Genomic DNA, 25130 nt, shown 5'->3' on the forward strand with positions numbered 1-25130 from the left:
ACGCAGTCCACAAAATGTTGCAATAAGCCAGATGAGACATGGGGTTGGCTTGAATGAGAAGAGGGAAGTAGATGAACTTGAGATTTAGATTGGAAATTGAGCCAACAGTTCTTTTTAAAATATATACATTTTACTTACTTATTTGGCTGTGCTGGGTCTTAGCTGAGGCATGCTGGATTTTTTGTTGTTGTTGTTAGTTGCTGCATGGGAACTCTTAGTTTTAGCACACAAGATCTAGTTCCCTGACCAGGGATCAGACCCAGGCTGCCTGCACTGGCAGCGCAGAGTCTTAGCCACCAGACCACCAGGGAAGTCCTGAAGCAACAGGCCTTGATTATGGGTTTATCAGGAGAGAAACAGGGAAGGGTTTGAGGCAATTCCTAAGTTTTTATGTTGAGCAAAACATCTAGAGCAACAGCGAGCTTGTTTGCTGCAATGGGAAGAAGGCACAGGTTTGGGATAGGAGAATTGAGAGCTGTATTTGGGATCTACTGAGTTTGAGATGTTTTTGGACAGAGCCATGAAGCAGGAAGTTGGGTAGGGGAGTCTGGAGCTCAGAGGAGAGGGCCGGGCTGGAAATATACATCTGTGAGTCACCAGCATATAGATAGTATTTAAAGCCATGCGACTGGATGAGATCACCTAGAGAGAGAGGGTATAGATAGAAAAGAGAAGGTCCAAGCCTGAGCAGCTTAGAGGGGGAGGAGTCAAGAAAATCGGTGAGTGCCTAGAGGCAAAAATGTGCGCACTCTGCTGACAGTCAGAACCAACAGAGAAGTGAGGGTTAGATTTGGCAAGTTATGGGGTCCTTGGTGCACCCACCGAAAGTGACTTCAGTGGAGCGGTGGGGATGAAGCCAGTTGTGAAGAGTTTGAAGGATACATTAAAGCTGAGTGAGCAATGACAGCAAGTGTAGACAGCCTCTTAGGGTTAGTCTGTCTACACTCAAATAATGTGCATCCCTGAGTTCTCTCTCCCCTGTGGTCCCCCAGGGCAGAGACCATGCCCTGGTGATTTCTATCTAAGCCATAAATAGAGTCCAGCACATAACAGGAGCTCGATACATTTATTTAATGGTTGGATGAATAAATGAATGGATAATTCACTGCTTGTGTCCAAAGGGCCTTTTCTGGCAGAGAGGGCAGCTGTGTTCCTTTGAGGCAACTCAGGAAACTGTCAAATTCACTCCAAAGGCTAAATAAAGAGTCTGGATCCCTTCTCCCAGGACCCCTTCTCCCAGCTAAGTCCTGGAGGACAACTGCCTACAGGCCTGCAGAGGGAGCCCTGGGCCAGAGCTAGGAATCAGGCTGAGTCCCTGATGCCCCTCACATGACACTGGGCAAGTCACTTCCTTTTTCTGAGAAGAGATATATGTAGGGTTCAATCCCTGGGTCAGGAAGATCCCTTGAGAAGGAAATGGCCACAAATTCCAGTACTTTTGCCTGGAAAACCCCATGGACAGAGAAGCCTGGTAGGCTGCAGTCCATGCAGTCACAAAGAGTGGGACATGACTGAGCACATAGACACAGAGCCAGTTCCCCAGAAGGCCCCGTAGATGTTAGTCGGCCTCCTCCTTTCCCCTCTTTTTTCTCTCTGCACCTTTTCCTTGTTTAGGAAGTAGACGCTGACCCTGACAAGTACCTCCCAGGGTTGCTGTGAGGAGAATAGGTGGGTAGTCCCTGAGGGTCGGAAAGATGAAGGTGGGGATCCAGTGGAGGAAGGAGCCTCCTTCCATAGGACAGAGGACCTCACACACCGCAGACACATGTCTGACTGGGGCATGTCACAGAACTTGTCAGACACTGTTGAACAGGCAATTGTGTAGCAAAACCAAGAAGACCCTGAAGTCTCCCTGGGCTTGGATGGAGCGGGACAGATGTTTGACAGACAGGCCTACCTGCCAATCGAAGGGAAGCTAACTATTACGCTGAGGGAAGCCCACAAGAGTGAAAGTGACTGTTGGAAAGTGACATATAAAGGAAAAAAAGAAACCAGAAAGGGAAAACAGAATGGACCGTGGGGGAGCCTACCCAGAGACGGGGAGTCTGTGAAGCCTCTAGGCGTGACCAGAGACCTGCCCCGAGATGGGTCAGGGGACTTCCTCTGACCACCCCCAAGCCTGCCATTCCCCCTGAGGCAACCTGATGGGATGAGGGAGGGCTTGGAAACTGGGAGCCGAGTCTTCCTTAGGTAAGGAGAGAGAAACAGACAGGCAGACATAGACACTGCTGCCACCTAGCGGAGATGCTTGTTGTTTCTCTAGGTGGCTAACCCCAGCGTTGTCCTCAGCGGAGCACCAAGAGGTGGAGTTTGGGTCATGCGGGAGATCCCTGGGCCCCTGCATTTGAGGACACAAGGCAAGGAGGGGGCCCAGGGAAAAAGATAGGTGCCCTTTGGAAGTGTGTGGTGCCTACATCACCACTCTCTGTCTTGGCTCCCTCCTCTGTAAGATGAGGACATAGTACCTACCTTAGAGGATGTTATGATGGTTAAATGAGTCAGTCCATGAAAAGTACTTGGCATCGTGGCAAGTGCTCAATAAATGCTATCTGCGGTCAATCCAAGGGGGTAACTGGAGATGTTTAGCCTTGTCCTCCATCCCCCCCGCACCAATCCACTGTGCCTGCTATACAAATGCTGCTTTCCTCAGTTCTGGCTTTCAGCAAATTGTCCCACCAAGCTCCTCATTTGTAAATCCTGGGGCTTCCACTCTTACTGTTCTATCAACAGCATCAACCCGAAGACTCTCTGAGCCCCAACCTCTCCCCTCTGAATCCAGGGGCTTGTGGGGGAGGGTCCTGGATCCTAGCACTTCCTCTCTCCCCTCACCCTAGAGTGTGTAATCAGAATGGCTCTGGGCTGTGACATCACAGAACTCTCACCTCTTCACAGGAGTGGAGGGGTGATGAGGCCAGGGCAGTGGGTGTGGGTGTGGATATGGCTGCTCAGGCTGGGGCCCCTAGAATCAGGTGGGGAGGAGGAAGGCTGGGGATCGGGGTCAATGCCGCCACCGACCCCCACACCCCGGCCCCCGCCCCCAGAGGCTGGGAGGCCACGCCTCGGCTCTTCTGTTTGTTCTCCACACTTCTATCCCATCCTCCCTGCCCAGCACAGGCCTTCTCCTGGAGGGCTCAGCCAACCCCTAAGAAGTTCTGGGAACAAAATCAAGGCCCTCCACAGCTACACGAAGGCTGTGTGGCCTGGCAGGGCCCTGGGTCTGTCTCAGCCTCTTGGGTGGGGTTCAGGGCTCTGCTTGGCTCTTTCATAGACTTCGCTCTGTGTCCCCAGCACCCAGTCTGGAGAGTGCCAAGGCCTTGGGCCGGGGAGCAGAATCTCCGCTCTTCCTAGACAGACCTGACTTCTTTGATTACCCAGACTCAGACCAAGCCAGGCTCCTGGCCGTGGCCCAGTTCATTGGAGAGAAACCGGTCATCTTTGCTAACTCAGGTATGACCCAGCTTGAGAAAGGGCTGTCCTCCTGGCCAGAGCCTGGAGGATGTCCACCCTTGGCCCTTCGGTTGGAGTCAAGTCCAGGGTCCCCTGTCTCCCCGTCACTGTCGAGCAGATTCTGACTCCAGGCTCTTCCATCACATCCTGGTCGGTGCTCTGCTGGTGGCCTTCTTCTTCTTGCTTTTCCAGTTCTGCACTCACATGTAAGGTCTATCCCTCACCCCCTCACCCACCGCCCACCAGAGCATTGCAGGGAAGAGGCTGAGGGACCCAAAGCCCAGGGAGGCAGCGTGACCACCAACCTCTGATCTCCACACCCCACAGGAGCTGTGAGAAAGGGGCCTAAAAAGCCAGAGGAGAGCCCTGGATTCTGCCCTGGGCACCCATGCCTGCTCTCCTCTCCTGCTGATGTAATAAGAGTCCTTGCTTCTTTCTCCCTGACTGCTCAGCTTGGGGGGACCTGCCCTGTCCCACAGTCAACCTGTTATGGCTCTGTCTGCCCCCAGACTCTTGATCCCTCCCCAACCCCAAAGAACTGGGTGACAGGGCCTTGGTGGCGTTCACGCTGATATCTTTATTAGCAGTCTGTAAAGCACCTCCCAGGGTCCCCCCGACCCCAGACTGGAGAAAGCCTCGAGAAGTCTGTAGCACCAGGGACATGCCAGGGCCCGGGGGCAAGATGTCAGCTTAACAGGGAAGGGTCTGGGTGCTCTCCCACTTGCCCCCCGGGGTTGCTCAGCACTGGGAAGGCTGGGGGGTAGCAGCCACCTCCCTCCCCCCACCCCAACAAATTTGAATAAATAAATAAAATAAATAAGATTCCTCAGGCTGGCCTCCCTTGGAGAGAAGCTGTGGAGATGACTAGACCAGGGGCGTTAGAGGGGGTGTCGCCTCCCTCCCAGAGGAGTTTGCAGCAGGGGGGCTGGGACGGCCTTGGCAGCAGGGCCTCCCCCACAATTCTTTGAGTCCTGGTCCCCTCAGACCCCCCACAGCCTCAAAAGCCCTAAGCGGATGGGAAGGGGTGCGCCTTCTTCCTCTTCGCTTCTCCAGGGCCCAGGGGACGTGATGGAGAAAGGGGTATGCAGGAGGGGGTCGACCCCTCGGCTCAGGCACTGTGGGGAGAGGTCCCCTCTTCCTGCCTTCGGTCTCCCCTGGTCCCGGCCCCCAGCCCCTGAAGGGACGTGACCCGACCCCGTCGGAGTCCATCTGTCAGTTTCCGGGGGGCTGTCAGGGCCAGAGGCCCCTGGCTCCCACTCCTAGCCCAGCGGCCCCAGAGCCCTGTTCCCACGCAGTGGGGATGGGGGTGGGATGGGGAGGGTCCCCCGCCCTCGGCCCCACCCTCAGTCCTGGGTCTGACAGGGAGAGGGCGGCCGGGAGCCCCGGGGCCGGAAGAGGCGGCAGGCCCCGCGGCAGATGAGGAAGAACCAGTAGAGCTGCGGGGCGAGGAGCAGCGCGGCGCCCAGGTTGACGTGGACAGGGAGGGCGAGGGGCACGGCGAGCAGGGGCAGGCCCGCGTGCCGCCCGTAGGCCCAGTACAGGTAGGGGAAGAGCAGCACCCGGCAGCAAAGGAAGCTGAGCAGCATCAGGGCCCCGTTCACTTTGTGCAGCAGGGTGTGCTGCTGTTTGTACTGCGGGTGGGGCGGGCAGACAGGGGCGGGGTGAGGGGCGGGGCGGGAAGACAGGGGAGGGGCAGGCACATGGGGGCGGGGCGGGAAGACAGGGGCGGGGAGAGGGGCGGGGAAGGCACACGGGGGCGGGGCGGGCAGTCAGGGCCTCCGGCCACGCCCCCTACTCAGCCCCTTGGGCCACCTCCCCCTCCGCCCACCTACCGGCCTTCCCTCCTTGGGACAGGGCCAGGTTAGGGGCCCCAGGACCCGCCCCCTCTCCCCCTCTCCCTCTGCCCTGACAGCTCCCCTATATCCTACCTGATAGCCCCTCCCAGACCTGACTCCACCTGTCCTTTAAAAAATCCCAGTTGTTTTTTTAGTTGCTAGGTCCTGTCCCACTCTTCTGAGACCTCATGGACTGTGGCCCGCCAGGCTCCTCTGTCCATGGAATTCTCCAGGCAAGAATACTGGAGTGGGTTGCCTTTTCCTCCTCCAGGGGATCTTCTCGACCCAGGGATTGAACCCGTGTCTCCTGCATTGGCAGGTGGATTCTTTATCACTAAGCCACCAGGGGATAATCCCAGATCGGTTCCTAAAAGCGCCCAACCCTTCCCTGATCCTCCCTTCAAGCTAGTAAACCCTCAGCGCCCTCTCACCTGGATGAGAATCTTGCCAAGGCAGACGAAGGGGGTGCTGACCTCTGCCATCAGCAAGCAGCCTAAGAAGAAGTCTCCCTTCCCTTGACGCCACACCTGAGAGGAGAAGGAAACAGCCTGGCCTGAGCCTGGATTCCTGGCAACACCTGTCCTCCTTCCCTGTCTCCTCTCTGTCCCTTTTGGAGATGCTTCACTCTGAAAGTCTGAGCACAGATGAACAGTATCAAATCTGGGAGCACTAACCCCCCGTATCCCTCCAACCTTCCTGCAGGTGAGATGATATCCATGATACTACAGATGAGGATACTGAGTCTCAGAGGCATGTGTGTGTGCTCAGTCATTCAGTTGTGTCCAACTCTTTGTGACCCCATGGGCTGTAGCCCACCAGTCTTCTCTGTCTATGGAATTTTCCAAGCAAGAATACTGAAGTGGGTTGCCATTTTCTCCTCCAGAGGCTCTGCCCAGCCCAGGGATTGAACCCACATCTCTTGTGTCTCTTGCATTGGCAGGCAGATTCTTTATCACTGTGCTACCTGGGAAGCCCTGAGTCTCAGAGGCAGTGGTGTGTGTACATGTGTGTGAAAGTCACTCAGTCATGTTTGATACTTTTCGACCCCATGGACTGAAGCCTGCCAGATTTCTCTGTCCATGGAATTCTCCAGGCAAGAATACTGGAGTGGGTTGCCATTCCGTTCTCCAGGGGATCTTCCCAACCCAGGGATCGAACCCAGGTCTCCCACACTGCAGGCGGATTCTTTACTATCTTAGCCACCAGGGAAGCCTGCAGTGGTGTGTGGTGGTGGTGGTTGGTGGTTTAGTTGCTAAGTCGTGTCCGACTCTTGCAACCCCATGGACTGTAGCCTGCCAGGCTCCTCTGTTCATGGGATTCTCTAGGCAAGAATACTGGAGTGGGTTGCCATTTCCTTCTCCAGGAGATCTTCCTGACCCAGGAATCAAACCCAGGTCTCCTGCATTGCAGGCAGATTCTTTACCAACTGAGCTACCAGCTCCAAAACATCACAGCTGGGCATGATCTAACCTCTTGCTGTTTGGGGCTGGGCTGGAGCTCAGGAAACCCTCCCTGGGGCACTTCATCCTGCGGGGACCTGGACCCAGGGCTTCCTAGGCTCCTGCAGTACCAGCATAAGCAGGACACAGGGCCCTAGTTCCCAGCAGCCCCCACTCACCACCGACAGCGGGAAGCACACGAGCACCATGACCGCATGGTGGAGCACCATGAGGAACTCCTTGTGCAGGTAACCACGTGCCACCGCCCAGGTGCTGCCCGGGGCTCTGGTGCTGCCTTCGTCCCCTCCGTGCCCCTTGACCTGGTGCTTGTGCCAGTGACACAGGAACATGGCATAGATGTCATAGATGAAGTAGGGCACTGCAAACTGCGTGTAGGCGGAAGAGAGCCAGTGTCTGTCGGGCAGAGAGAGGGGTGGGGTCAATAAGGGAAGGAGATGGACAGGCAGCTGCCAAGTGCTGGGGGCTATGTTGGATGCATCACAGGAGTCAAATCTCCAGTGATACTTGTAAGAACCCTGAGACAGAAGTAGACTCTCAAATGACACAATGGAATCCCAAGGTGGAGGGCAAGAAACTTGCCCAAGTGATCACAAGATCACTCAGCTGGTAAGCAATAGGGCTGGGGTTCAAACCCGGACTGAGCTCAGAATGCACACATTTTTTTCTTTCTTTCTTTTTGGCCACGCGACATGGCAAGTGGGACCTTAGTTCCCTGACCAGGGACTGAACCCGTGCCCCCTGCAGTGGAAGCAAGCAGTCTTAACCACTGGACTGCCAGGGAAGCCTCTCACTCATTTTTCATATTAATTCATTCATATTCTGTCTCTCTGCAATGTGCTAGGAGAAAAAGGCAGACAGACCAAAAGACAGTCACAGAACTGAGGGCTGAGACAGAGTGAGAAAACAGGCCAGACCAGCTCTAAGAGACAGCAGAGATCAGGACAAATTACAGCAGAAGTGGTAGGAATGGTGGGGAGAGATCATACTGGCTGACATTTAAGTGAAAGTGTTAGTGGTTCAGTCATGTGTCCGACTCTTTGCAACCCCATGGACTATAGTCTGCCAGGCTCCTCTGTCCATGGAATTCTACTGGAGTGGGTTGCCATTTCCTCCTCCAGGGGATCTTCCTGACCCAGGGATCAAATCTGCGTCTCCTACATTGCAGGCGGATTCTTTACTGTCTGAGTCACCAGGGAAGCCTTGACTGACATTAATCGACTACTTATTACACGAGGGCCCTATTCCAATACTCTAAATCTTTTACAAGCACAAACTTATTTACTTCCCACAAAAAGCCTGTGAAAAGTAAGTATGACTGTCACCCCATTTTACAGGTGAGAGAGGCTAGGTCACCGGACCAAGGGATGAACATGAGAAGTCTGGCTCCATAGCCCTCACTCTCAGCCCTGCTGCCCTCTAGAAGATTTGGGATGGAAACTGGTGATGCTGTCAGTGCTGCTTGTTCTGCCCAAATGTGGCCCCACCTCTTGTTTTTTCAGGTACAGCTAAGCATTAAGAAGAAAACGCTGAGCAAAAGGAGCCAAGAGCAGAGAAAGTTCCGTGTGCTTTGAGAGTAAACAAAAATGAAAAGTGCATGAATATGCAACACTGCACTTTTCTTCTTGAGTCAGCACATGGAGTGCATTCTCAGAAGTCTGTAGTCCTGTGACAGGTTCGAGGTGGGGCGGGAGGTCTAAGAGGCAAACCCAGCGGTACTCCCCAGGCTTGGCAGATAGATGAAAACAAAGTCAGCTGGAAGGCACGCAAATATGAGGACTGAATAAGAGGGGCTGCTGAAGGGAGAAGTGGAGTGAGACCTGGGGGTGGGCCAGCTAAGGACCAGGGTTGACATGAAAGGAGAAGGTGAACCCTGGGGAAGGCTGGCCTGGAAGGGGTGATTTTAGGGGAAAAAAGAAGCAGAGAGCCATGCTGGAGTGCGTGACCAGGAGCGAGGGAGGGAGAGAGAGAGGAGAGGAAGCGGCAGCCCAGGTTAGAGATGAAAGGCAGGAAGGTGGAAAGGGGTCCAAATGGCCTGAGAGAAGTTAGAGCAGAGAGTGGCCTAGGGAGTCAGCCACAGCAGACATGGTGACACCACTGGGCTCTGGTGTGAAGGGTTAAACCCATCCCCACCCTCTTCAGCAATTAGGTGCTCAGAGGTAAGAACAGCTGTTGCCCCTGGATTAACCCTGATCCTCCCACCTACCTGAGGATTAAGTAGGGAGGGACAAGGACGGACTAGGGGGACGGGGAGGAGAACATGTAAGAGCTGGAAGGTGACCTCTGTGAGAAGGTGAGAGAAGGGAACGTGGGGGTGGGGGAGGATCCAGGCTCCTCTTGGACTCAGGAGGGGAAATGGGGGAAAAGGGCAGGAGGAAGCCAAGTCCCCGGGGGGGGGGTCTGAAGAAGTTTAGCATCCACTCTGTATGGCCAGGACTGCTGTAGGCTTCTGACACAAAGTCAGTTCCTCCTTGCAGCAGCCCTTCCAGATAGGGGTGGACCTCACTCCGCAGATGAAGGAATTCAAGGGAAAGAGGAGACACCTCTAGGTCAGGTCATCCAGACCATGTCCCCAGGGCTCAGCAGCCACCAGAGAGGAGGAACAGGATCAGAAGTTAAGCATGGGCATCATCAGCACCCTCCCAGGCAACTCGCAGCAATGACAGCCTGGGTCCACCTTGAGCTGGCCCGTCAGCACCACGGACAGGGCCCCTTTCCTCCCTCCTCCTGCCCCACGTCTCCGGCCTGGGCTCTTTTGGCAAGCACCAGGCACTGCATCGGCTCCGAGTGCCAAAATTTGGCCTCTTCACCCTTCACTCCCCACCCCACTGTCTAACCATTGGTGGCCTTGTTTTGTGTCATCTGTCCCTCTCACGCACGGAGCTGGCACTGGACACCTGGATTCTGGGAGGAGATGAGGGGTGAGCCTGGCACGAACGAGTAGGGAAGCACCCCAGTTGGGTACTGGTTGGAAATGGGGTCTGAGGGGGTGAAAGAGTGGGAGGAGGGCGGGGAGGAAATGACACTCAGAACCTACTATGATCCAAGAGGCTGGGAAACCTAGGAGCTGCCTTGAGAATCCTTTTTGCTCCCCACTTCTCCTCCTGGTGTTGACCTTTAAGGACAGGATGTGGATAAATTTGTCTCGGGGTGTTGAGTTGCAGCTATTGTAGTTAACTTGCTCAAGCCCAAGTTAAGGGCTTGGAGTTCACTGAGGGAGTCCCCCGGATGATCTGTACCCCACTCAAGGGTCACATGCATATAGGCTGCTGGAATGGGGGAAGTGGTGGTCTCATGGCACTTACTGGTCATCTATGATGTGCTTGCAGGAGGTGGAGACGATGTAGCCAGCAGTGGAGGCCATTACAGCTTGGACAGAGGACACTAGCCTAGGAGGAAGAGGAAGTAGCTGTAAAGGAGGGAGATGTGCCCCTTGGTTCCTCCTCTTTACTGTCCAGCTTCTGTGCCTCTCGGGTGCTCCCTGCCCATCTTTTCCCCAGGCTGCCTCGCCTGGGACTCAGCCCCACCACTTCAGCCTCCAGGACTGCTACGGAGTTGCCTTCCTCTCAGGACACCCAGGAGGTCATCGTGAGGTGAGACAATGCCGAGAACCAGTGGCAGATAACAAGGTCCCTTCCAGGGAAGGGACAGGGGTCAGGGGGTAACAGCACAGGACGGTGGGGGGAAGCCCTGGGCCTGTTCTTACACCTCTCAGCTGCCTAGTCATCGTGGGTCATCCCTGGCCCCTCGGTTGCCCCTGATTCCCCTCCCAGCTACTTTCCCGCTCTCTGCTTGCCAGCCACCACACTCCCCTCCCCAACTCTGGCCCGCATTCCAGGACTGTGCAGAGTTCCACCGTTCACTTATCTGTCCCTCATTCCCCCAGACACAGCAACTCCCCCAATGATACATGGCTCCTTCCTGTGTTCCCTAGTATCCTATAGGAATGTTTTGGTCACATGCCAGCCCTGTTTTGGAGGGTAGGAGGCTGAATGGCAAAGGGAAGCAGAGCAGACTGAATCCTAGTAGACCAGATGGCTGGGTTTGGATGAGGTCTCCTGGGACAGTGAGTAAGGCAGCGCAGAGAGAAGGAAGCTGGAGGCAGAGCCCACCGACCACTTCAGGAGCCCCTGGTCCCTATCCGGCCAAGGGTCCCTTCCATCCCCATGCAGCCTGGGAAGGGGAGGGGGCGGAGGGAAGGCAGGCAGTTTACCTGGCTGAGACAATGACCGCGTCGGCCTCCTCCCAGCGCAGCTGGGGCAGCCGCTGGAGCGTGTTCTTGGAGAGGAGGAAGAGTCCGGGGAACACCACCCCCCCGGCCACCATGGGGGTCAGCATGGTGGCTCAGCCCTCCAGCAGGAAGCCCGAAAGCAACTGGGAAAGGGCTGGGAGACCGAGCTGAAGGGAGTTATGGGGGTGGAGAAGGGACGCCAGGCCGGGGAAGGAGAGAGAAGAAGAGAAAGGGGCACAAAGGGGACAGACAGGGTGGGGAGGGGATGGGACTGGAGAGCCCTACCCGCCCAGGATCAGAGAAAGGGAGTTAGATGGAGACTGGGGAGATGGGAGAGACTGGGGGAAGGGGAGGATCCGAGCAAGGGAGCCAGAGAGAGCCAGCCAGAGGGTTGGGAGCAAGCCGGGGAGGAGAGGACTGGGTGAGAGGACAGAGGGAGAGGGGACAGGACGAGGAGGCTGCGGATGGGGGAGGGGAGGGAGCGAGGTAGGTGGGGGGGGGCTTACGTGGAGAGGCTGGGAGGGCCCGAGGGGGCGGGGTGGGGGTGGGGGTGGGACTGTGGTGCCAGCTCTGAAGGGGAGGGAGGGAGGGAGGGGAGGGAGACCGAGGAGCGGCCGGGCAGGCGGTCAGCGGTCAGCACCGCTCTCCCGCCTCTCGCTGCCACCAGAGTGCCCGCGGCCCGGCCCAGAGGCAGCCCCGGGGCATTATGGAGAGTTCGGGCCCAGCCCCCTGCCCCCTCGGCGGGGAGGGGGCGGGGGGAGGGGAAATCACCAGCTTGGGGAGGGCGGGGGGAGGAGGAGGGAGTTGATGGCACCGACCAGACACCCAGAAACCGGACCTGCAGCGGCGTCTCCCCATGCAGCTCTGAGCCACAGCAGTGGCTGCGACAGAGATGGGGGGAGCAGAGAAAGAGGGAGGGGGAGGCCCTTAAAGAGACAGCCGCTGCGGCAGGCACAGGGGGCTGCTGAGGACAAGGGCCAAGGGCCGGACTGCTCTCCTCTGGGGCTCCTTGGCCAGCTGGGAGGGTGGCCCTGGGCCCCAAGATGGGCCTGAGCCCGTTTCCCACCAGCAGTTTGCAAATGCCTGCCATCTCCTCCTCCGCCAAGGCCTCTCAATACTTATTCTTCAGCTGCCTTGGGGTCCCAGCTTAGGGGCACCCATTCCCACAGAGAGTAAGAAGATTCCCTGGGAAGGGACCAGAAGTTAGTGCAGCTCGCTGTCTCGGAAAGTTGAGTTTAGGGAATGGATGGGAATAAAAATACACCTTAACACAGTATCAGATTCAGAGACCTCCAAAACTCTGAGGTATAAGACCCTGATGGCTCAGATGGTAAAGAACATGCCTGCCAATGCAGGAGATGCTGATTCGATCCCTGGGTTGGGAAGATCCCCTGGAGGAGGAAATGACAACCCACTCCAGTATTCTTGCCTGGAGAATCCCCATGGATGGAGGAGCTTGGTGGGGCTACCGTCCATGGGGTCTCAGAGTTAGACATGACTTAGCGACTAAAAACAAAACAACACATACTTTAACATGAGGTGCCTCTGGGTCCCAACTCCACTGTGAGACTGTCCCGTGACCACCTCTAACTACTGTAACAGCATTGAGGTAACTGCATGTATCTCCTTTTTGCAGGTCAAGCAATAGTCCCGAGGCTTTCAGTGACTCTCCCTAAGACCAGGTAGCTAAGAAGACAGGAGCCCTCTCATACTGGGTGGCAGGCTTTGAAGAGGAAGCACAGTGTCTCCGAAAACTCACTTCAAGCCCGAGGATGCCCCTGCCTGTGTCCTTCAGGCTGCCTGGCTTCCTCAAGGCCCTGGTCACTCTCTTCCTCGTCAGGTTTATGATGGTCCCAGCTCCCCTTCCTCTGCAACTTCACAGCCCAGTTTCCATGGGGGAAAGGCCCCTGATTTGAGCCCCTCAGTCCACTGCAAGGAAACTGAGGCCCAGTGCCTTGGCCACGGTCTCGCTGCAGTTCAGAGACTCAGCCAGAACTACACCGGCCTCTGAGCAGCTTCTCACACTTTCATGCCGCCTCCCTAGAATTCGGCCTTCTCATCCTGAACTCAACCTCCCCGTAGACTTCTGCATGACGTGGGGTCCTGCTACCAAAACCATACTTTGGTTTCCAAGTCTGCCCTAAGATATGCTTCCATAGCAACTGTACGATTTGCCTCTCCCTGTCCAAAGCCTAACCAAAGGACTGGGATTTGCTATTTTGTGCTGCCCTCTAGTGGCTTGCTGTGGAAACAGACCCTGGGAAGTCTCTGGCCTTAGGCAGCAGAAGTTAAGAAGTTAAGAGTCAACAGTGGACCTAGCTTCCTGGCTTCAGGGCTTCACTTAAAGGAAAAAGGGACCCAACTTCCTGAGTGTTTACTATGTACTGGGCGCGGGGTGAAGTGGTTTCTATTTATTCTTATTTAACCTTCCCAGATTATAGCATCTTTGTCTATATTACAAACAAGAAACTGAGGTTTAGACATTTAAGGGAAAAAAAGAAGACAAAAAAGTTGCCCAAGATAACACAGCTATGAGAATTGGCAAAGCTGGCTTTCAAACCCATGTTTGCATAGGGCCAAAGCCAAAGATGGGCAAAGCTTCAGGATGGTGCTGCGTTCGGGCGAGGACAGGTGACAGCGAGCCACCCTGACTACTGGGTTGAGGACCACCGACCTGGTGAAGGGGCTGTGGCTTCACTTTGGATAGCAGAGATTAAAACAGGTAGGGTTTGTTTTTTTTTTGGGGGGGTCTTTCAGACACCTAGCTATTATAAGTTCTGCCTTCTGCCAGCTCCTCCTCCTCCCTAAGGTTTGGGGATAGTTCACCAGTGTTTTACTAATCTTTGTCAAATAGACCATAAATTTGTAGTGTGCATGCATGCTAGGTCACTTCAATCATGTCCAACTCTTTGGACCCCATGGACTGTAGCCTGCTAGGCACCTCTGTCCATGGGATTCTCCAGGGAAGAATACTGGAGTAAGTTGCTATGCCCTCCTCCAGGGGATCTTCCTGACCCAGGAATAATAATAAAAAGTTCAACTTTTAAGAAAAAATGAGAAGATCAGACAACACTGGGGCCACACTTTAATTCCATGATGCTTGGCTGGAGCCGAGCAGTTGCTGCCCCCGTTGGGATAAACGTAGTCCTCTGGCTCAGGCAGTCCGCACAGAGCCTATATCTCTTGTGTCACTTGAAGGAGTTTGCAACAACTATTTTTATTTTTATTTTGGCCATGCAGGGCTTCCCAGGTGGCTCAGCTTATGAGATCTCAGTTCTCTGACTGGAGATGGAACCCAGGCCCCTGGCAATGAGAGCACTGAAGCCTAATCACTGGACTGCCAGGGAATTCCCTAGCCCTATTCTATAGATGTGAATTCACCTTACCCTCGCACAACATTCCATGAAGAATGGAAGGTGAGTATTCTTGTTAAATCCATTTACTAATGGGGACTCTGAAGTTCAGAGAGGTTAAGTGGCTTGCAAGAGATCCCATTGTTGTTGCTATTTAGTGGATAAGTTGTGTCAGACTCCTTTGTGACCCCATGGACCGTAGCCCGCCAGGCTCCTCTGTCCATGGGATTATCCTAGCAAGAATACTGGAGTGGGATGCCATTCCCTTCTCCAGGAGATATCCTGACCCGAGGTTGGAACCCGAGTCTCCTGCATCTCCTGAATTGGCAGGCGGATTCTTTACCACTGAACCACCTGGGAAACCAGAGATCCCATAGAGAGTGTCTTTCGATTCTATACGCCCACCCAGCCACCCTCACATACACACACAGCCTGCTTCTGCTCTCATCACTAACTCTTCCTGGAAGTAGGAGACCAGCTTCCCCAGCCCTGGCCCCAGGAAGGATGTCCTTGCCCTGTCCTCTTACTTGGATGCCACCAAAACAGCCTCTTGTTTCTCCATCCGCAGGTTGGAATGGTTCTGCAGACCCCAGCAGAGGACAGCAAAGCTCAGCGGGAAGAAGATACAGCCCAGGACAAAGAGCAGAGGCATGCCTGTCTGGGGTAGAGAAGGTAAGATGGCTGGGAGAACACCTCAGCACATTGTCCCTCAGACTCACAGACCACATCCCCGCCAATCCCTATAACTCAGTGGTCTATAGGATGCATTTTTCTGTAACCATCAAAATCCATCAGGCATAGCTCTTTCCTGATCTGAGATCCTTATTGCACTTTAAATATGCCTCATCCTTGAGCAACTGGACATCCTAATTTTGTCTTATCAATCCAGTTCCATTAATTTATGTTCTTTGTAATCAAAGAAGCTGGTCTATACCTCCCAGCCCATCTCACACCTTAAAATTCCTTCTTTCTCTTTCGATTCTAAGTATGTGCCTGTGATTTCTTAATTCACCCCATCCAAGCTCTATCCTCCCACCCTAACCTCTTTGTGTCTCCTCTCCCTTCTCCTAGGTCCTCACCTGGGAAGGGCAAGGTGGAGGCTAGAGAGGGAGGCTGGTGACTTTCATCTGCACTCAGAAATTGGAAAAAAAGGAGGAGGCGGGTGTTTAGACTGTAAAGATAACCGAAATTAGAAAAAAAAGAAGTTCTTTTAAAAGGAAAACTCTTAAGTATTATCCCATTTAAAAAGCAAACAAACAATAGGAAAACCTTTGAAAACATTTACATATATGTTATTTTTGTCTGGAAGAGCCTCTTCTCCCATCCACTCCAGGGAAAGGAGGGGTGGGAAAGGCCCAGGAAGGATGAAGAGAGTAAGGGCCTGCCATCCTGCACCCCTTAAGCAGCTTTGAGGGGACCCTTTCAGGATACAAGGAAGGCGTCAAACTGCAAGGGCACGAGGTGGAGGCAGTTCTACAGAGGCAGTTGGAGGGGGCGGGAACATCACCTTCCTATTGGTGGACTGGTGGACGGTTTGGAAAATGCCATCTTCCTATTGGCCCACTTCTTGACACATGTGCCCTATCGTATGCTTCATGGCAGAGGGGCCTGCTTGGGGGCGGGGCAGAGGGGGCGGAAACCGTCTAACACAGAACAGATCAATTAGAATTCGTTGATGGTTTGAAGGACAACTAGGATTCAAGGGTAGAGCTGAACGAGGGGACAGGAAGAGGAGGTGGGGGAAATGAGAGCAGCCCAAGCAGTCAGTGCTTTAACAGGCGGTATAGGATAACAGTTAAGATAGCAGGTCCTAGGGTGGGAGCATCTGAATTTCAAATTCAGAGTCCACGGATAATGGATAATAAAAGAAACATACCGTATGGCTCCATTTGGACGAAGTTGCAAATGGGCAAAATAACTTCCGTGAAAAATCTGAACAGCTTTTAACTTGGTGGGATGTACTGAGAAGAGACCTCAGGGAGCCTTCTGAGGGGTTGGGAATGCCCTTATATAGATCGTGGGCATTTACACATAAACCTCCTATGTGCATTTTAAGGTCAACTGGATTTTTTTTTTTTTTTAATGGTGCCCAGAGACATGTGGAATCTTAGTTTCCCACCAGGGATGGAACCCTTACCCCTTGCAGTGGAAGAATGGAGTCTTAACCACTCGACTGCCAGGGAAATTCCTAGAATTTTTAAAACGTTAAACAAATTTAGGCTCTTCCATTCCCTGAGTGGTGGTTGGCTAATCTCTGTGGGCCTCAATTCTTTCATCTGTGAAGTTAGGATAATAATGCCAGCTCATTAAATGCTAATTATACAGACACTGATCTGAGTGTTTAGCAATATTAAGTCATTTTTTCAAAACAACGCTGCAGATGGGGAGTATTATTGTACCCATTTTACAGGTGAGGAAACAGAGGCATGGAGAGAACTGGTACCTTTTCCAAGGTTATGCAATATGGTTTTTTTCAACCATATTTTCTGAATGTATTGGTCTCTCATGTTAAATGGATATAGAAAACTCATAAACTCATTTTCCTAAAGAAACTGAAAGGTTAAGAGAAAAAAGGAACAAAACATCACTGAACACAATTTAGACATGTCATCCACATTTTCAGAGCTTATCTCTGCTAACAGTTCTTACTTGTTTACTCCATATTTCCTCCTCTGGATGGGCCTTTGAAAATTAAAGGTTAAATCAAGAGCAAGATAAAACTGTTGAAAATGAGACTCTGGTTGCCTAACCGGTATCCATCTTTAACATCTTATTTTGCTGGAGACTGAAGTGTACTTACTTAAAAAACTATATTTCCCAGCTGGCCACTTTAATAATGTAAACTGAAATCATTATGTGGGGTTATGAGGAAGGCACCTTTTAAAAAGGGACACACCGCAGTCACAAAGAAAGAACTATGTGAAAGATACAGAACTGAGGTTTGAAACCAGATAGCCTGACGCAAGTCTGCCCTGTCACCTTCCCTGTTCCTGTGTAAGCTCATTTCAAGGATTAAATAGAGATAACATGGATAACCTGGGTTCAGAGCCTGTTAGCTACATGGGCACTCACTGAACACAAGGCACTAAAATACTAATATACTTTATCCCATTTAAGCATCACTGCAGTCTTTTGAAAAATGTCCCCCATTTTATAGCTGTCCAGTTGAGGCTCGGAGAAGTTAGATGACTTGTTCTGGGATTGTGCAGTAAATGGCAGCGCTGGGACTCAGACCCTGGTCAACAGGACTGCTGCCCTCCAAGGTGGGAGCAGAGAGGAAAGGAGACAAGGGAGGCAGAGGGAGGAATATTAGGGGAGGCAGTGAAGAGGAAGCCATTTTCCCCTCTGGTGCGGAGGGCCAGTCGTCGCCCTCTGCAGCCATGGGCTTACCCTGGAATAGAGACTGAGGAAGGGGAGAGTCCATGAGCTGGTAAAGGTTGGGCCCTAGTTTCACTGGAATCTGGGCATTCTCTTCCACGTTTCTTTCCTTATCAGGTTCTTCCTGTTCAGAGTAAAACAGTCCAAGGCTGCATGGGCTTGCCTGAGAGAGATAAGTAAGGAGGGGAGAAAAAGAAAAACCGTGGTTTAGAGCAATGGCTTTCACCATTTTTTTACAGAGAGACACATTTCATGACTCAGCACATGCACACACATGCCAAACTTTCTCACAATACTTTCAGATTCTGATTATGTGCAGGGCACACTATATTGTATCATTTTCCCTTTTTATCATTTTTTATCTCCCAAATTGCTTATCATGGCCCATTAAGCCTATTTCACAACCCACTTATGAGTAGCAACCCGAGTTGCTGGTTAAGGGCAGTATTTCTCAACTTCTTTTCACTATTGCTTCCCCACCCTTTTTTAGACATTCTGTTTCCTAATGACCATTTTTCATGTACTTTTGATAACATAGATATACTGTATTTGTTGTTCAGTCGCTCAGTTGTGTCCAACTCTTTGTGAACCCATGGACTGCAGCATGCCAGGCCTTCCTGTCCATCACCAACTCCCAGAGCTTGCTCAAACTCATGTTCATTGAGTCGGTGATGCCATCTCATCTTCTGTCGACCCCTTCTCCTCCTGCCTTCAATCCTTCCCAGCATCAGGGTCTTTTCCAATGAGTCAATTCTTCTTATTATGGCCAAAGTATTGCAGCTTCAGCTTCAACATCAGTCCTTCCAATGAATATTCAGGGTTGATTTCCTTTAGGACCAACTGGCTGGATCTCCTTGCTGTCCAAGGGACTCTCAAGAGTCTTCTCCAGCACCACAGTTCAAGGCATCAATTCTTTGGCACTCAGGCTTTTTTATTGTCCAGCCCTCATGTCTGTACGTGACTACTGGAAACGCCATAGCTTTGACTATGTGGACCTTTGTAGGCACCTATATATCTGCGCTTTATATAGGGCTGCCCCGGTGGCTCAGATGGAAAAGAATATGCCTGCAATGCAGGAGACCTGGGTTTGATCCCTGGGTCAGGAACATCCCCTGGAGAAAGGAATGGCTATCCACTCCAGAATATCAATATTTAAAAGATCCCCACCCCTGAACCAATTTCTACCCTCTTATCTCTGTTGAGAATGCACAGGAGACATCATCAGTTCAGTTGCTCAGTCGTGTCTGACTCTTTGTGACCCCATGGTCTGCAGGACGCCAGGCCTCCCTGTCCATCACCAACTCCCAGAGCTTGCTCAAACTCATGTGCATCGAGTCGGTGATGCCATCCAACCATCTCATCCTCTGTTGTTCCTTTGTTGTCCTGCTTTCAACCTTTCCCAGCATCAGGGTCTTTTCCAATGAGTCAGTTCTTCTCATCAGGTGACCAAAGTATTGGAGCTTCAGATTCAGCATCAGTCCTTCCAGTGAATATTCAGGACTGATTTCCTTTAAGGTTGACTGGTTTGATCTCCTTGCAGTCCAAGGGACTCTCAAGGAGATATCATAGCAACTCATTGTCTGAACCGTCTTTACACACAGCATCCCAACATCCAGTGAGATAGTACTAGTTCCACTCTGTCCATGAATAAGCTGAGGCTGCAAGGTGATATTAATTATCGAAGATTGAGATGGCTGGTAAATGGATTAGGAATCCAGAGACCAACCCAGATCCTTGCTCAGCTGCTTAATCATCTTCTCCAAGGCTTCACTTCCTCAGGTGGGAAATGGTGGGATTTCCAAAGAAGTGTTCATTAAGCCTCAGGTCCTCCCCCACATATAAGCTCATAATAACAAACATTTATACTGGCTACCTACTCCAGTATTGTTGCCTGGAGAATTACATGGACAGAGGAGCCTGGCGGGCTACAGTCCATGGGGTTGCAAAGAGTTGGACACGACTGAGTGACTAACACACACACACAGTATATACCAGATGTCAGGCACTAATCTATGCCCTTCGCATATTTTAACTAATATAATCCTTACAATAATCCAAGAGGGAGATACTATTTTTTTAAAATTTTTTATATGGACCACTTTTAAGTGTTTATTGAATTTGTGACAATGTTGTTTCTGTCTTATGTTTTGCTTTGTTTTGGCCACAAGACGTGGAATCTTAGCTCCCCCACCAGGGATCTGACCCTCACCCCCTGCATTGGAAGGTGAAGTCTCAACCACTAGACCACCAGGGAAGTCCCATTGGAGATGTCATTATTAATTTCCTTTTCCAGATGAGGGAATCAAGGCACAGAGAGGTCGTGTGTCCTGCCTAAGGTCACACAGGTCAGAAGTGGCAATGCTGGGATTTGAACCTATAGTCTGGGTTCCAGAGTACCTGCTTTTAACCATGTCTGTTGAAAGGAAACATTTTATCAGTACTGAAAAAACTGAAAACCAATATCACTTGTTGTAAATAAGGTAAACAAAATAAAATGAAAAAACTTGTTCTTACATTCTCGCTAGATATCATCCCACGCTCAGAATTCTGAGCCCGAGGCCTTCTCTCTCTTTGTTAAAAACAAGACAAGACAAGCAAGGATAGAGAGGTGTTAAAGGGCTTCTGGCAGCAAAAGGAGCCTTTGTCCTGGAATAATCAGACGTGTTGAAAGAGAACTGGAAAGAGAATGGCTTTCAGGTGAGTGTGTGTGTGTGTGTGTGTGTGCCTGTGCACACACGCTTTCTTTCTGACCGGTGTACCATCTAAAACAGCAGTCCCCAAGCTTTTTGGCATCAGGGACTGGTTTGGTCGAAGACAATTATTCCAATGACCAGGGGGTTGGAGGTGGAGGGGGAGAGTGGGTTGCGCGGGGGAGGATAGGGTGGGTTAGAGGGGTGCGGGGTGGTTTCAGGATGATTCCAGCTCATTATATGTTTGTGCACAATATTTCTAATCTAATGCCATCACTGATTTGACGGGAAGTACCTGGTCGGTGGCCCAGGGGTTGGGGACTCTTGATCTAAAATAAACCCAAGATGGGACGCATTCCACACACCCTGGTCCCCTGTCGGGAGTTTTAGGAGTATCTGAACATCCTGAGAAGGAAGGCCCACATACCAGCCAGTCCTGGCTGGGGGTGCAGTCCCAAGCTACCAGTGCCTCTGGAAGCAGCTGGCAGCGCCCTCAGGGAGAGGGGCAGCGAGGGGTGGCACTGCCACCGTGCCCATCAAGACTCCGACGACTTCAGCCGCAGCTTTCCTGCCCCAGCCTGGCCCCTCAGGTGAGTCTCTCTCTCACCCCCCAAGGGGACCTCACACACCTGTCACACAGTTCACCCTGGACCTGGAGTTTACCGTTTCCCCGCTCTTTCAGCCTCCTTTAAGTCCATATGCTGACTCGCACATCTTCTTTGCCTGGGTGCTGTGCTGCCTCGGCCCTGCGGAGGTGTGCAGGTGTGATTATCATCAAAGCCTGTGAATAAGTAAACGATAAGCTTGTTTCCCACATGATACCCAGGAAAGGGTTCAATTCCCCCTCCCTGTGCTCTGGGGTGCGTCCTGGCCAGCATGCCAGATCATTTATTATTTAGTGCTTTTTTTTGGTATCTGTCCCAAGTTAGTTTCAGGCAAGTTCAGTCCCAGTCTTCATCTGTACAATAGAAAAGGGCACAACAGGTGAGCTAAAGTGAGAAAATCAAGCATCCAGACCCTTTTTTCCTCTCATGGGTTGGCTGTGTGATTTTCATCAAGTGTCAGAACCTCTCTGAGCTTCAGTTGAATACCCAGAGTCCCATTGCCTGTGCTCAAATCTTAGTTCTGTCACTTACTAACCAGGAGAACCTATGTGAGTGATTGAACTCCTCTGAGCCTCAGGCTTCTTATCTACAAAATGAGGACAAGAGCAGCCCTCTACACAGGGCTCGGGGATGACTGAATGAGATGTATGGAAACACAGTTCCAGTGTGGCACTGTAAATATTCACTGTGACAGTCGTTAATGGTTCTGTTGTTCACTTAGTTATGTATTTATGCGCGCACCTTGCAGCACGCAGGATCTTAGTTCCCTGACCAGGTATTGAACTTGTGCCCCTCGAAGTGGAAGTGTGGAGTCTTAACCTTTGGAGCGCCAGGGGAGTCCCCCTGTCGTTCTGTTTTTTTTTTTTTTTTTGAGTCCTCTTCTGTATCAGTTGCTCTACATACTTGTCTTCTAATCATCACAATGAACCTTGTCAGTTTCTTATGTAATCCCTATTTGCCAGGGGAAGGCTGAGGTTTGGCAAAGTCAACTGACTCGCCCAAGGTCACCTAGACACATGGAGACATAACTAGAATTCAAACCTATATCTTGCCTGGTTCTAAAATTCCTTTTCAACTGAGTCCTAATTTGTTTCTATCTGTAACATTAGAAACTTTGGAAATGATAGTTTCTTCCACTTTCATTTTACTGTTAGGATGAAAGAAGACCAAGGCTGTGAAGAGGTCTCTACTGATGCTCTAACTCAGCTCAGCTTCTTATTCCCTCAGTGATAAGAAGTAATTAAGCATAGATCTTTCATTTTCATAATGAGGAGGTTGATGAACCCCTTCTTCATCTCTGGGAGGCAATATTATCTGATGTCCAGAGGAGGGAGTTGAAAGTATTCGATAAAAATCAGAACTGCTAGGTTCCCTTCCCACATCCAAGCCCAGGTCTGCAGAGGTGTCTTTCATTGCCTGGGTTTTCTCTGCATCTCAGGTCCCCCACCCACCGCACGGTGAATGGAAGGACACAATCTTTTACTGTCTTTCCCAGGGCCAGTGTAAAACTACAGGTGAGGCTATCTGATATTGCCAGCTTTGAACTTTAGGTAAAGGGAGGTCTTATGGCTATTTGGCTATTGTGAAGTCAGTTTCTCCCTGCCTCCAGGGAATGGTGTGATGTGGGTAGAAGTGGGGCCCTGGCAAAGGAGTGCATTCATCCCCCTCCTCCTGGCTTGCCTTGCAAAGAGCAGCCCTGGTGCCCTGTCCACCCTCCTGCATAATGTATGCGCCCGTGGTAAGAACAGAATACCATCCATGGCGAGTTTGGCCACTGCAGCCCATGGATGTGTCCAGAGGTCTTGCCAAGGCTGACATCTCTCTGTTGGCAGGAGGTGAAGGGAGGGCGGGGCCCTGTGTCACCTGAAGCCTTTTCCTGGTCTGAGGTGGGAACTGGTTTCATCTTGGGTCTCAGGATTCTGCAAAGATAAGGGCAGACGAGAAGACAGCCCTAAGCAGGCAGTCTGACCCAGACTTAGATTCAACAGAGGTGACACTGGGAACAGCTAGACTCGGGTTTTCTGGACTTGAAGCTCTCTCTGAGTGGGCTGGGGTGGCAGAGCCAGTGGGACCTTCTCAGTGTGGTCGAGGGGTAAGGGGAGACCTGGGAACCAGGGGCACAGACCCTGGTGATTTCATACACCCCCTGTATTGGAAGGCAAAGTCCTAGCCGCTGGACTGCCAGGGAAGTCTCTCTCTTTTTAAAATATTTATTTATTTGGCTGTTGGGTCTTAACTGTGGCATGCGAGATCTTCAGTTTACAGCATGTGGAATCTAGTTCCCTGAGCTGGGATCGAACCCGGCCCCCTGCATTGGGAGCTCGGAGTCTTAGCCACTAGGCCACCAGGGAGGTCTCTCCCCTGGCAATTTCCTTTTCTTTTTTTTTTTCCAAATTTTTTGGATGTGGGTCATTTTTTTAAAAGTCATTATTGAATTTGTTGCAATATTGTTTCTGTTTTATGTTTTGGCACTTTGACCAACAGACAGGTGGGATCTTAGCGCCCTGACTAGGGATTGAACCTGTGTACTCTGCATTGGAAGGCAAAGTCCCAATCGCTGGACTGCCAGGGAAGTTCCTTTAAAAAAAATATTTATTTATTTGGCTGCACCAGGTCTCAGTTGTGGCATGTGGGATCTTCAATCTTAGTTGCAGCATTCAGGATCTTTGCTACTGCTAAGTCACTTCAGTCGTGTCCGACTCTGTGCGACCCCATAGATGGCAGCCCACCAGGCTCCCCCGTCCCTGGGATTCTCCAGGCAAAAACACTGGAATGGGTTGCCATTTCCTTCTCCAATGCATGAAAGTGAAATGTGAAAGTGAAGTCGCTTAGTCGTGTCCGACCCTTAGTGACCCCATGGACTGCAGCCTACCAGGCTCCTCCGTCCATGGGATTTTCCAGGCAAGAGTACTGGAGTGGGGTGCCATTGCCTTCTCCCAAGTTGTGATATATGAACTTCCTTGCGGCATGTGGGATCTAGTTCCCTGACCAGGGGTCAAACCCAGACTCCCTGCATTGGGAGCTCAGAGTCTTAGCCACCGGACCACTAGGGAAGTCCTGACCCTGGCCATTTTTGTGGCTGCCTCCTGGTGCAGGAAACTCCTCAGGCAGCAGCCATGGTGAGGTATATCGGGGCAGAGAATGTGCACAGAAGTAGGTGTACTGGGTTGCTTTCAGGGGAACATGCCAGGATGCAGTAACCAAGGGTGAGGTCTGAGGCCTCTTTGAGGGAGGTGTGCTTACATGAGTGTGCATGTGTGTGTGCATATGCACAGCATACGTGTGGATAATCAAAAAGGTCAGCAAGAAAGTGGGAGGTCAAAGTGCCTGAAGAGCCAAGGGAACCAGGACATCTGGATAACATTACCTGATTGGTTTGATTCTATTCATTCATAGAATCAGTAAGTACTCAGTGGAGCCCCCAAAGCCAAACTAAATGCTAGGCCTTGGGATATGAAGATGAATCAGACCCAGGCACTTGCAGTCTTAACTGAGGAGCCAGGCAGTAAAATGAAGAATTTCAGTACCTTGTGATAAGTGCTAGAACAGCCGTCTGTATATGGTACCCAAAGCAGTCACCTTTGCCTAAGGCAGGCAGGAAGACCACCCCGAGGCAAAACTGAGCAGTGGTTCAAAGGATGAGGGTGTTAGTTGGTGGTAGGGGAATGGGGTAGGGGAGACCACGGAAGGGTGTTCTATGTAGAGGGAATAGCGGCTATGAAACCCTATACACCGGTTAAGGAACCTTGAGCAGACCTAATGATGGAAACATGAATGAGCTGATGGGGCACAAAACAATTTTGTTTACAAATGATCTGATCAGTGGAAATAAGCAACACCAGGGCTGGAAATTTGTGTGCCTTAGTCTCTGCTAGGGTCCCAAAGCCTAGAGCAGTGCTTGGGACCCTGTTGGATACATCATGAATGAATAAACCAAGGTGGCTCAGTGGTAAAGAAAGCAGGAGATGCTGGTTAGATCCCTGAGTCAGGAAGATCTCCTAGAGAAGGAAATGGCAACCTACTCCAGTATTCTTGTCTGGAAAATCCCATGAAGAGAGGAGCCTGGTGAGCTACAGCCCATGGGGTGGCAAAGAGTTGGATACAACTTAGGGACTAAACAATAACAACAGGGGA

At 51.6% G+C, this 25130-nt stretch overlaps 2 protein-coding genes across 4 annotated transcripts; one reads left to right on the forward strand and one right to left on the reverse strand.

Moving 5' to 3' along the window:
• Positions 1 to 2905: 2905 nt before the first annotated feature.
• Positions 2906 to 3796, forward strand: C25H16orf92 (chromosome 25 C16orf92 homolog). Its single transcript, XM_070362573.1, has 4 exons — positions 2906 to 2969; positions 3289 to 3447; positions 3566 to 3653; positions 3775 to 3796. Exons 1-4 carry the CDS (start codon positions 2906 to 2908, stop codon positions 3794 to 3796), a joined length of 333 nt encoding a protein of 110 aa, XP_070218674.1.
• A 221-nt stretch (positions 3797 to 4017) lies between these two features.
• TLCD3B (TLC domain containing 3B) lies at positions 4018 to 14975 on the reverse strand. 3 transcript variants are annotated; one of them, XM_014477849.2, is made up of 5 exons: positions 14851 to 14975; positions 10045 to 10128; positions 6901 to 7135; positions 5714 to 5809; positions 4018 to 5078 (listed from the first exon to the last, which is right to left on the reverse strand). In XM_014477849.2, the coding sequence occupies exons 1-5, from the start codon at positions 14973 to 14975 to the stop codon at positions 4791 to 4793; spliced, it is 828 nt and encodes a 275-aa protein (XP_014333335.1). In that variant the 3' UTR covers positions 4018 to 4790. The 3 variants fall into 3 exon arrangements, with proteins under 3 accessions (XP_014333335.1, XP_005894533.1, XP_070218414.1); XM_005894471.3 differs by lacking the exon at positions 14851 to 14975 and adding an exon at positions 10953 to 11739; XM_070362313.1 differs by lacking the exons at positions 4018 to 5078; positions 14851 to 14975 and adding exons at positions 5174 to 5589; positions 10953 to 11739.
• Between the last annotated feature and the right edge of the window lie 10155 nt (positions 14976 to 25130).

Source organism: Bos mutus, chromosome 25, assembly GCF_027580195.1.
Source record: "Bos mutus isolate GX-2022 chromosome 25, NWIPB_WYAK_1.1, whole genome shotgun sequence".
Taxonomy (NCBI): Eukaryota; Metazoa; Chordata; class Mammalia; order Artiodactyla; family Bovidae; genus Bos; species Bos mutus.

Bases quoted from the DNA above. Each gene is read 5' to 3' on its own strand.
- C25H16orf92 (XM_070362573.1), top strand. From the start codon at position 2,906: ATGAGGCCAGGGCAGTGGGTGTGGGTGTGGATATGGCTGCTCAGGCTG. The intron at 3,448-3,565 runs GTATGACCCAGC...ACTGTCGAGCAG, and splicing joins GGTCATCTTTGCTAACTCAG to ATTCTGACTCCAGGCTCTTC. The intron at 3,654-3,774 runs GTAAGGTCTATC...CACACCCCACAG, and splicing joins TTCCAGTTCTGCACTCACAT to GAGCTGTGAGAAAGGGGCCT.
- TLCD3B (XM_014477849.2), bottom strand. From the start codon at position 14,975: ATGCCTCTGCTCTTTGTCCTGGGCTGTATCTTCTTCCCGCTGAGCTTT. The intron at 7,136-10,044 runs GTAAGTGCCATG...TCTGCCCGACAG, and splicing joins AAGCACATCATAGATGACCA to ACACTGGCTCTCTTCCGCCT. The intron at 5,079-5,713 runs GTGAGAGGGCGC...CCCCACCCGCAG, and splicing joins TTGGCAAGATTCTCATCCAG to TACAAACAGCAGCACACCCT.